This window comes from Vulpes vulpes, chromosome 15 (genome assembly GCF_048418805.1).
Source record: "Vulpes vulpes isolate BD-2025 chromosome 15, VulVul3, whole genome shotgun sequence".
Lineage (NCBI taxonomy): Eukaryota > Metazoa > Chordata > Mammalia > Carnivora > Canidae > Vulpes > Vulpes vulpes.
In genome coordinates, this window is record NC_132794.1 from 49,685,825 (window position 1) to 49,698,497 (window position 12,673).

At 35.6% G+C, this 12,673-nt stretch overlaps 1 protein-coding gene across 4 annotated transcripts in view; it reads right to left on the bottom strand.

Annotated features, from left to right (window-relative positions):
* The window catches only part of UBR1 (ubiquitin protein ligase E3 component n-recognin 1), a 142,816-nt gene that overhangs the window by 21,540 nt on the left and 108,603 nt on the right, over positions 1–12,673 (bottom strand). For all 4 annotated transcript variants that reach the window (XM_025998562.2, XM_072738386.1, XM_025998561.2 and 1 more), the window contains 7 exons: positions 11,825–11,973; positions 9,502–9,557; positions 8,368–8,464; positions 7,092–7,159; positions 5,952–6,102; positions 2,541–2,628; positions 1,243–1,376 (listed from right to left, as the gene is read on the bottom strand). In XM_025998562.2, coding sequence (XP_025854347.1) covers positions 1,243–1,376; positions 2,541–2,628; positions 5,952–6,102; positions 7,092–7,159; positions 8,368–8,464; positions 9,502–9,557; positions 11,825–11,973 — 743 coding nt within the window. The remainder of the gene's footprint in view (positions 1–1,242; positions 1,377–2,540; positions 2,629–5,951; positions 6,103–7,091; positions 7,160–8,367; positions 8,465–9,501; positions 9,558–11,824; positions 11,974–12,673) is intronic.

The following is a 12,673-nucleotide window of genomic DNA, read 5'->3' on the forward strand; positions in this document are numbered from 1 at the left end:
TAATCAATCACCATAGATCAATCACCCTAACATATAATAACAGTGAAAAAATTTGAAATGCTGTGAAAATCATCAGAATGTGACATGGGCATGAAGTGAGCAAACGGTACTGGAAAAATGGCACTGACAGACTTGCTTGACACAGGCTTGCTATAAACCTTCAATTTGTAAAAAAACACTGTACCTGTAAAGCACAATAAAGTGATGCATGATAAAAAAGGTTATGTGTGTATATAGTACCAGAACAAACCTAGATCAAATAAACCCTACAGACAAACATTATATGTTCTCATTCATTTGGGGAATATAAATAATAGTGAAAGGGAATATAAGGGAAGGGAGAAGAAATGTGTGGGAAATATCATAAAGGGAGACAGAACATAAAGACTCCTAACTCTGGGAAATGAACTAGGGGTGGTGGAAGGCGAGGAGGGTGGGGGGTGGGGGTGAATGGGTGACGGGCACTGAGGGGGGCACTTGACGGGATGAGCAATGGGTGTTATTCTGTATGTTGGTAAACTGAACACCAATAAAAAATAAATTTATTATTAAAAAAAAACCCTACTGAATTGAGTTCAAGATAAAGAAGCTGATAGCCAGTTAAGCTGACATGTTCAGCTTATTCTCAAAGGACAGAAGCAAGAATCTCTGAACAATTTTGGTTGATGCTTCCAAAATCATACAAACGTTCTGATTTTTACCCATACAAAGCCACAAGGAAGCCTTGTCTACTTTGATGCAGATTTAAGGCAAGTAAAGAACAAAGGAAATGAGTGTTACTCAAATATACGTGACCTTGGTTTATTATAACAGCCTCACCTAGCAACGTTTCAGTTCTTTTGTAATAGTCATATGTTCAAAATTCAAGTAACAGAGTATACAATAAAGTTTTCCTCCTACTTAGCCAAATTGTTCTCTTCTCTAAAGGCAGCCAATGTTTCTAATTTTTTGCATATCCTATCAGTTATATTCTGTGTGCAGACATTTTACAAGCTCAAGTACATAAACTATACATAGATAGAAGTTAAGAGTAGGTTTTGCATATTATGAGGCTATTCTCATTTTTGGTCTCACCTTTAACCTATACCATGGCAGGGGCACACATGTTGGGAGTGAACACTAATGAAAGAGGTACAGAAGAGAGAAGTGGTTTTACCTGCCTCCCCCTTGTATTTTTGAGGTTGAAGATTAAGAAAAAAAAGTCTCTTACTTGCTACTCTAAGATTTCATTTTCCTACTTACTGGTAAGCAGTTCTTCAGGTGGAGTTACTCCAAGCAAATAGTGGAAAAACAGTGCAGCACAGCGAAGGTAAGGGGTGATACCATTCTTCAGTGAGACCCACAAATACCAGCCAGGAACACCACACCCAATGCAGCTAAGAGGCAATAATTCCAGAATAGAACGAATACCAATCAGACTAAAACTTTAGACACATCCCCCTTTAAAAACATAGCTAAGTATTTAAAAAATTTTAAATCCATTTAATACAAAATATTTAACTGGTGATAACTTCCATCTTTAAATCTTATAAAAATTTCCTAAAGAAAACCACAGATCTTGCATCTTTTATCATGTAGATTTTTAAAGCAAGTAACTATTATCTTCATTCTCCTAACCCCTATGATGAAATGTGAATCATATATATTTATCAATAACCAACCAAATAACTTAAGTAAAAAAAATTAACACTTTCTTCATTTCTGTATTCAAATTGATGATTCACAGGACAGTGAAACTATTCTATATGATATTTGTAATGCTACCACACAAGGAATGAACCCTAATGTAAAATATGGACTTTAGTTAATGACTATGTATTGATTTATCATTACTGTGGTTTATCATCTTTAACAATTTTACTAATGTAAGATGTTAACCACAGGAGAAACTGGTGATAGGAGGGAGTAAATGGGAACACTTTGTACTTTCTGTTCAATTTTTTTGTAAACCTAAAACAGCTTTGAAAAAATAAAGTCCAGTAACACACACACACTCTCTCTCTCTTCCTCCCACACATTCCTACCCCTTCAGTGCCTAAACTAAAAAACAAAATGAAATAGAACACTTAACTAAAAATTGATGAAGAAGATGAAAACAAAGAGGGGAGAGTGTGGCAGCAGGTAGAGTTCAGCAGGGCAGTCCTATTACACTTTTGGCTTTAGCCTCTGTTAGATGTATTTCACATATTAGAGAACAGCCTTAAAAAAACCCCAAGTTAGTTAAGTGCATCAACTGTATAGATTGCTTTAAAAAGATGACCTATTTTCTCTATTTCTTTAAATTCTAAATGCTGCCATCTGTCAAAATTGTATCATTTTTTGCCTATGTTGCCAGAACAGTTTACAAGAGTAAAGACATGTTCAAATTTGTTTCAGTCTCAGAAACAAACAAATGGGTAGTTGTTATCCCAAAAATCCTTAGCTGATTTTTAAAAACTGGAATTAAAATGGTTCAAAGTTATTTTGCCAAACAACTGAACTAAGAGGTAGAATTATTAAAACAATACTGGAATAGGCTGGACTAACAGATTGCTACTCACCCACTTGTATACTGAGAAACTTCTGCCAAGAAAGAAGATGCAGAACGAGCCTCTTCACTCTCTTCTTGAACCTGAGCAAGGGGAATGTCTGAAAAAGAAAATTTGAAAGATAAATGTATGAATTTGCTATTCAACTTATAAATTACATCTCAATTTCATGGTTCCAGGATAATAAACAATGTCAACTCACTGAGGTTCCTTTCCTTGCTCTCAATCTAAATAGCTGATTCTAAATATTAAAACTGTTAGGTAAACTTTATCAGTGTAGTAGGTGAAGAAACAAACAGGACAGAATCACACAGATATTTAATAAATATTTATCTCAGAGGTGCCTAGGTGATGCAGTTGGTTAAGTGTCTGACTCTGTTTTGGCTCAGGTCTTGATCTCATGGGTCATGGGACCGAGCCCTGGTGGAGCACCGCTTTGGAATCCATGCTCAGTGGGGAGTCAGCTTGAGATTCTCTCTCTTCCTCTCAAATAAATAAATCTTTAAAAAAAAAATTTATCTCATTGTAATATGACCAGGTAAACAAAACAAATTAGTGGTAATAGAAATTCAGCCCCTAGAAAGGGAAGCAAATATTAAAAAAAAAAAAAAAAAAAAAGGGAAGCAGGCTGCTATCCTATCTTTATGCTTAAGCAATGAGACACTTTAAAAAAATGTCGTAAGTTAATTTTCTTCCATTAACCAATCCGTAAAAAAGACCATTTCCAGCAATTACTAACTCACCCAACTTAGGTTAAAACTGAATTTCAGTTTTATTATATAAAAATGGGGATAAAAATGTCAACCTGTAGTTCATTGTGACAGATGGTTATAGCTCATTTGAATATATGCTCTCTTTTTAAAAATGCTTTTTAAAAAATATATATTAATTCATCTGAAAGACAACAATTAAAATTAAGCCAAATCTCTATCTTTGGATGGATATTACTAATTCTTCTCCTTTCCAGTTAGGATCTCTTTAGGAAAAACATACTTTTTTTAAAAGAGGAAAATATATTGTCATATTGATATTTCCAATTTAAATGGAACAGTTCAATATTTGTACATGATTATTTGAGGTAAATTTTATATGTAATGAAATACACAAATATTAAAAGTATCATTTGATGAGTTTTGACAAATGCAAACACCCACGTAACAAGATTTTTTTTTAATTAATAAACTTCATTTTAAAGGTTCATTACAAAACTGAGCAGAGAGCACAGAGCTCCCATGTACCTACTGTCCTCACACATCCAATGTCATCCCTGGCTATCAACATCTAGCACCAGAGTGGTACTTTTGTTATAATCAATGAACCTATGCTGACATCTCATTATCATCCAAAGTCCACAGTTTACATTAGGGTTCATTCCTGGTGTTTTATATTCTATAGGTTTTCACAAATATATAATGATACATATCCACATGATAGTATCATATAGAGTAGTTTCACTGCCCTAAAAATTCTGCCTATTCACCCTTCTCTCTCCCTTAACTTCTGGCAATCACTGATATTTTTATTGTCTCCATAGCTTTGTCTTTTCCAGAATGTCATACACAGTTCACCTTCGAACAACATGGGGGTTAAGGGTGCTTACTGACCCCTCGCAGTCAAAAATTAACCTATGTCATTTGATCTCTAAAAACTTTAATAGCAACCTACTGTTGACCGGAAGCCTTACTGATAACATATCTAGTCAATTAACATATTTTATATATGTATTTTATATTTATATACTCTATGTTTTTTTTAAATTTTTTTTTTTTTTTTTTTTAAATTTTTATCTATTTATGATAGTCACAGAGAGAGAGAGAGGCAGAGACACAGGCAGAGGGAGAAGCAGGCTCCATGCACCGGGAGCCTGATGTGGGATTCGATCCCGGGTCTCCAGGATCGCGCCCTGGGCCAAAGACAAGCGCCAAACCGCTGCGCCACCCAGGGATCCCTAAATTTTTATTTATTTATGATAGTCACACACACAGAGAGAGAGAGAGAGAGAGAGAGAGAGAGAGAGAGGCAGAGACATAGGCAGAGGGAGAAGCAGGCTCCATGCACCGGGAGCCCGACGTGGGATTCGATCCCAGGTCTCCAGGATCGCGCCCTGGGCCAAAGGCAGGTGCTAAACCACTGCGCCACCCAGGGTTCCCTATACTCTATGTTTTATATATTTTATGTATCATTTGCTGTGTTCTTTCAATAAAGTAAGCTAGGGAAAAGAAAATTTATTATGCAAATCAAGAGGGGCGCCTGGGTGGCTATCAGTTAAGTGGCTGCCTTCAGATCAGGTCATAATCACGGGGTCCTGGGATCAAGTCCTGCATTGTGCTCCCTGCTCAGCTGGGAGTCTACTACTCCCTCTCCCTCCGCCCTCTGCTCATGTGTTCTCTCTCTCTCGTATAAATCAATCTTTAAAAAGAGAAAGAAAAAGAAAATCTTAAGAGAGGGGTGCCTGCCTAGGTGCTCAGTTGCTCAAGTGGCTGCCTTCAGTCAGGTCATGATCTCATGGGTCCTAGGATGGAGTCCCAAATGGGGCTCCCAGCTCAATGAGGAGTCTGCTTCTCCCTCTGCCTCCCTCTCCCCATCCTGGTTCATGTTCATTCACTCGCACTCTCCCAAATAAATAAAGTAAACCCCCCCACACAAAAAAAAGAAAAAAGAAAATCGTAAGAGAAAAATACATTTATAGTACTGTATTTATTGAAAAAAAAAAAACTCCATATAAATAGACTGTCTCAATTCAAACCTGTGTCGTTCAAGGGTCAATTGTTGTTGAAATCATATAGTATGTATTCTTTTCAGATCTGCTTCTTTCATGAAGTAATACACATTTAAGCTTCCTCAATGCCTTTTTATTGTTTGAATGCTTGTTTCTTTTTGAGCTGAATAATATTCCATTGTCTAGATGTACCACAGTTTATTCATTCACCTACTAAAGAACATTTGTTTGCTTCCAAATTTTGGAAATTACGAATAAAGCTGCTATAAATACCTGTGTGTAGGTTTCTGTATGGACATAGGTTTTCAGCTCATTTAGATAGATACCAAGGAGCATGACTACTGCATCATATGGTAGGAGTATGTTTTAACTTTGTAAGAAAGTGCCAAACTATATCTCCAAATGGCATGGAGTTCCTTCCTCTCAGCAATGGATGAGAATTCCTATTGCTCTACAACTTCACCAGTACTCAGTATTTCTGTTTATTTAAACTTCATCCATAAAGAAACATATGATCTTTCAACAAGAGATACAATGTAGAACTTAGGATTCATATATATATATATATATATGAATATATACATCCGATTAATCACAAGCATAATTAATATTACACATATATATATATCCAATTAATCACAAGCATAATTAATTTTGCCAAAAACCCACGAGTGTTATTTATAGCTAACTGATAGGAGCTTTACCTGTGTCTATGGTAAGAAGGATCTGAAGCATGTGTGCCATGGTGATCAAATGGAAGAGATAAAGGTGGTTATAGGAAGAACTAATTGATGAAGGCTGCAGATCAACAGTGTCATCCCAATACAAGGATGGGAATGCTAACACAGCACCAACCTATGAGAGAAAATGGACATCAAGATGGGTGACCACAAAGACCAGCATGAGCTAATTTCATAACCAAAGTGTCAGATGCTACAGTGTGTTTGTATAGGTGTTTTTATAACCACTTAGTTTTCCTCATTATTCAACAGAGTTATCTAAGAATATAATATACTACAAGTGGAGAACACTACTTGTTACCAAATAGGTTATCCCCTTTGCTGAAACTTCTTGTTCTAGATAGTGGTCTCAATCCTGTCTCCGGCTCAGAAGATTCAACATTACAATAACTTGGGAAAGTATTAAAATAACACTGATTCACAGGCCAGTCTAATCAAATCAGAATCTCAGGGTATAGGGCCCAGTTACTGACATTCTTTTAAAGTTTTCCCAAAAGATTCCAAAAGACAGGAGTGACCACCACTGGGCAGAGTCCTGGAGGATACTGGCTAATTTGTATCCAGAAACTCTGTGCTCCCAACATCACCAATGATCTCCCTAGAGAACTCATTTTGAAGGAATGGAGTCACTGCAGGAATGGAAAACCTCTACGAGAAACTTACAAAACAGTTGCCACGCATCCATAGGCGTTTGAGGGAAGCCTAGATGTGTCAATGATCTGGTCCCCAACACCACATAATCAATGATTTTAAGATAGCTCACACCATCATTTACTGCTTATAATGTAAACAAGTTAAGAAAAAGGGGGAGAGGAAAGTTTAATATTTATTTAGAAAAGTCTGCTTGGACAGACACCAACTAAATATAATCGACTAGGATGATAGCTGTTACAAATAAAGAGTAAATGTGCTTTCATTTCTAAAGTGATTCTGATGGTCTTAGTCAAATCTGCATCTATTTGTAAAGAGAATGGGCAAGAGACTAAATTTTATAGTTTGAACATCAATAAGTTTATAATTTTGAACAAAGACCATTACTTTGAATGAGGAAAATACATAAAATTATAAACTTGAGAGACTTAAGAAATTTTGTTGAACACTTACCAAAACATGAAAGAGATCTATAGATAGGAGACAAGGTGTATCTTCTGATTTTAGGTTAGGAAGAACAACTAAAAGAAATCAAACAACAGTGTAATTCATTCAAATAAGACAGTAATGTAGTTTAATATAATGTAAAACATCTAAAACAAAAATATAACAGGGTTATAAAATACAGGAACTGGTAAATTGACACATCACATCTTTAAGATAGGAGAACCACAATTAAAGAGAAATTAAACTGAGAAGAACTTCCCAGAAAACCTTGTATATAATTTAAGGGTTGAAAGATAAGATGCAGGAGGAAAAAAGGTAACTAGCATAACAGAAACAGAGACTATTCAGTAAGTATTTGCCAATGAATAATAATTACTTTTATATAGTATTCCTTAATACTTTTTTCCTTTTCTTTTTTTAAAGATTTTATTTATTTATTCACAAGAGACACACACAGAGAGAGAGGCAGAGACACAGGCAGAGGGAGAAGCAGGCTCCACGCAGGGAGCCCGACGTGGGACTCGATCCCGGGACTCCAGGATCACGCCCTGGGCCAAAGGCAGGCGCTAAACCACTGAGCCACCCAGGGATCCCCTAATACTTTTTTCCTAACTACACATTTCTAAATGTTTTGCGATACATAAAATATGTGAGCAATTTGGAGCAGGGAGCACTGAGAACATGCAAAGCAGTGTAAGTGAAATGAGGGTGAAGAATATCCTCCTGAACCAGCAAAATTAAACCTATTTCTAAATGATCTATCCATGTCATTGATCCCTTTTCCAATTAGATTAAGATACAGGGGATCCCTGGGTGGCTCAGTGGTTTAGTGCCTGCCTTTGGCCCAGGGCGCGATCCTGGAGTCCCGGGATCGAGTCCCACGTCAGGCTCCCAGCATGGAGCCTGCTTTTCCCTCTGACTGTGTCTCTGCCTCTCTCTCTCTCTCTCTATGTCTATCATGAATAAATAAATATAATCTTTAAAAAAAAAAAAAGATTAAGATACAAACAGGTTAGCAGTTGCGGATGTTGGTTAAATAAAGCCCTTACGTGGGCACAAGGGATGTAGGTTAAAAACATTTGAAAAATAAACCTGAGTTTTAGAATAAGATCGCAAATATTATAGAGGTATCAAGGTCTTTCGTTTTTTTTCTTTTGTAAAGCTGCTGTAGTGAGTATTCAAAATTAGTGCAGTGTATTGTTTCTTAATGAAATACGCCACCAGAAATGCAATGGAAAATACTATGTAAATACTAATGTAATAATAATTTAGAGAAGACTACCTGATAGGAGACGAATCAGGTGTTTCTGTATCAGGACCTGAGGACAGGTAATCTTCTGTGCAATGGCAAACTGCATTAATGCTTTCAGACCATTATGCTAGATTTTAAGAGAGGGAAAGATAAAGAGATAAGGGAAGATGATAGACAGAAGTCATTCACTGTAGAAATCAATCCCAGTCTGCAATAAGTTACAGACTTATTATTATATACTTTACTTTACATTCTTGCAAATAAATTACAGTATTTTTAATACTTTTAGAAAGTTTTATGAACTCATCAAAATTTTAACAGATTTTCCTATGACAAAGAAGTATGCAAGTTATTATTTCAATTCTCATTTAAGTATTCATTTTCACCAGTTGATTTCTTAAATGTCTGGACTAGTTTACTCTGTTGAGGCCTGGGCAAAAAAAAGTATTTATAGAAATTCTAAAATGATGGCAAGCGCCCCCCCCCCCCCCCCCAATTCCACTGATTTCAGGAAACATCTTCTGCTTCCTAACCAGAAGGCCAGGAACTGTAAAGCACAAAGTCCCCTGTGCTAGCTGTCAGGAAAATAAGAGGGAAATGGTTAGGAGGGGTGTGGTCAAGGGAATACTTGGTTGCTCACTCTGTTTTCATGGGGCCATTTCTTGAGCACTATTTTCCAGAGTTCCCTACAATATGATGCTTAGGCCTGCAGATAGGAGTATAGTCTTGTAGTGCCAAGATCTGCCCATCAAGGAGCCATGGCTTAGTTTTATTCTTGAATTTACTATGATGATTCATCTATAGTTAAGCCAGCACTAATACTTAATATTACGTGATGGGGCAAAGTTAGTGAGGAAGGAAAATGTAGGAGACACCAGGTTTCTGACTTGGCAATAAACAGAGAAGGGGAGAATAAGTAGTAAGTATCACCTGAAATCTCTCTATGGATTACATTTAACCACCAAGATTGAGTAAGCTCTCTAAAGTGCACAATACTGGCCAGTCTCCTAAAGTACCTTAAAAAAAAAAAAAAAAAAAAAGATTCTAAGTTTAATAGAAAAAAGAGTGAATTAAAAAAATGATTTAAAAAAAGGATAAATTAACTGTAGACTATACCAAAAAAGCCTACCATGAGTTACACATACCCTGCTGGAATATACACACCTGTCTATTTTGAAGTGCTCCAAACAGAGGTTTTCCTTCATCTCCCAAGAGGTTTTCTCAAAGAGTAAGAAAAACAAAAATAATAAATCCTGAATACTGCTATAATTGTATACTTGGTTTCTATCAGATGTTCTTTAACTAATTTTATTTTTGACCAGATTATTTGCACTTTCCTCTTCAAAGTTTCATGTTTAAGTCTATGCCAAAATTTCCAAATTTTTGAGAAAATATTATAGAAGCAAATGTAGATAACTTACAAATTGTTACTATAAATAATGAAGCCCCTGCAGCTATCTATAAAGAATACTTGGGAAAAACAAAGCATCCTGGTTCATTTTTCATCCTTTTAACATCTCTTCTATGCAAAAAAATTTTAAACAAGTAATTTTTAGTATAATCACAACCTATTTTATTTTAAAATACGTAAGGCAGATCCAAGTAATTATTCCTCTTATAGGTACTATTAAAAAAGAATTATACTGCTAGGAAAAAAAAAAGCTGAAAATACCCCATCCTCTCCCCGCATGGATTCGTAAATATTTTGCCTTGCTGGCTAGGGCATTTATTGCTAAATTACTTCTATTTTCATTGATTTCTGGCAGCAGACACATGTAAGAGTAAGGAAGGCTTATTTCCTATTTTCTTTTTCCACCTTTGAATGGACAGTAATTAAAGATGTTATATATTGATTCCTTAACTGTAGTTCCTAACTATGCCAACACATCCTGGATATGTCTCTCCACACCTATAGGGAATGAGGTAAGTTAGCTGCTTATGCACTAGGAATAAAGTACAGTACTTGTCTACTGGATGGAAAACCGCTGTGAAAATAGTATAACAGGGCAGCCCGGGTGGCTCAGTGATTTAGCGCCACCTTCAGCCCAGGGCCTGATACTGGAGACTCGGGATTGAGTCCCAAGTCCCTGCATGGAGCCTGCTTCTCCCTCTGCCTGTGTCTCTGCCTCTCTTTCTCTCTCTCTGTGTCTCTCATGAATACATAAATAAATATCTAAAAAAAAAAAAATAGTATAACATTATATTAATTAAATAGAATCCAATTACTAGGTTACAGAACCACAAAGGAAAATTTAGTCCTATTTTCCAGTCCTATTTTCATCACTTTTATGACAAAAACTATGAACTTTTAAAATGTTATCTGTTTAAATATAAATTTCTGTTTCCTAATGTTTGTCTTGCCAAAGACAGTAAGGTGTAAAATACCTTTACTGAAAGTCTCAAGATATTTAGTAGTAGATCATGACTCTGAAAGAATGCTTTACATTTCTTATCAATTTGTTCAGATACTATTCTATTTAAATCTCATCTTCTTACTTCTCATTTAATCATAGTACATATAAACCTGTGCATTATCTTTCATCCGTAATTTAAGTCTGACAAGTTTAGATGTAACTCCTAAAATCTGTTTAGGAGGCTGAAGCTGGTATGCAGGAAGGTTTTGTGAAAGAAGCAGCTTCATGCTACTTAATTTGAAACATGAAATAGTGTCTTGCTACAAAAATATATTTAAATGAAGAAAAAGTGGTAGACTCCATTAAAAATAACTGCCAAAAATATATATTGGAAAGGGAAATTGAAACTGTTTTGGACAAGAAGGACATAGAAAAATTACAGTTCTTCCTCTTTTTTAGATAGTGAATCTTATGACTGTAATAAGCAAATATGCTAATCTTAAAACGTAGGCAATTCTTCACTACTACACTATTCTCCCCTCCCCAGGCTTCCCTGAGATATAACTGACACATAATACTCTATAAATTTAAGGTGTACAACATGTTGATTTGATTGCTACACTGTTCTATAAAAAGCCTTCAATATGGTAGGGAATTTGTCAGTGGGCTTCCCTTCTGACCTCTCAGTTCCCTCCTAATTTGTCTCTCCTAACAACCCCAAATTTCCTTTCCCTTTCCTGATAATGTTTTAGATGACTTGTTTTCCCTTTCTTTCTCTCTCAAACTGTAAAAGAAACAAAAATTACTGGACATTTCTGGCTTGATTCTTTTTTGCCTTTTTTCTCTTGATCTTCTAGTGTTGTAAATCTGCCAGCTTTTGAATATAGCTTGCTTCATGCAATACCTTTCAAATATTTTGAGCTTATTCTGCATGTGGTCAATACTGTAAAAAGGGATCGATACAAAAGTTCTTAGACTAAATGGCATCAGGCCACACTAATATTCTGAAATACTAATAGTCCTCCAACAATTCAAACTATTTTAAGCCATAAGGGAAAATGGGAAAAATTTTGGTCAAACAATGTTAATTCTGTTTCTATGAACCCTCCAAAGCAGTCTCTCATAGGCTTTACCAATTGCCTGGACAGTGAAAGCACACGTGCTCCAGGTCATCATGGGGATTCGAGGATCCATTTCATCAGGAGGTACTTTCAGTCCAATTCTATAAATCGTTGTAGCAAAGAGAATGACCATTTCCTTGATGCTATTAGAATATTTTATCCTAAAAATAAAACAAGAAAAATTTATATAGTGATGTAGTAAAAGGGGTTGCCTTCTGAGAATCCAATTAGGTATTAAAGTACCAATTTAACTCCTTTGACAAAGTAAACTGCTCTTTATCAAATTAGAGATTACAGCCTCTGAAGATTTATTTATTAGGGGAAAATGGGAAAAGCAGAACTGTATCTTTATAGGTGGAAAAATCTCTCTTACAAAATGGTAATGGCCTATATAACTTTATTTCCTAGTAAAGATGCAGTAAATGATCACAGCAGAAAGGATGCAGGTCCAAATTGAGGACTGTCTACAGAGAAGTAACAAAATTCAGAGGAAACAGATCTGACCTAACAAGTTTTGCGTCTGGAAAAGGGAGTAAGAAGGACTTCAGTGGTAACAGGGTATGTCTGTCTGTGTGTGTGTATGAGAGAGAGAGAGAAAGAGAGAAAATATACCATGTACTTGGAATGATAATTTCTGGTTTCCTGAACTTTCTTTCCAAAAAAGTATTTTCAATAGCAATGGGATACGTAATATAAACAAGGATCACAACTAAAAAAATGTACATCAGATAATATTTATTAAATAATAACACCTGATTTCAATACATTTTATTTTTCAAAGTGTCTTCACATAAGCATTTTTCCAATAACTTTATGATGTAAGATAAGAGGGTACTATTTAAATTTTACCTACAAGAAAAA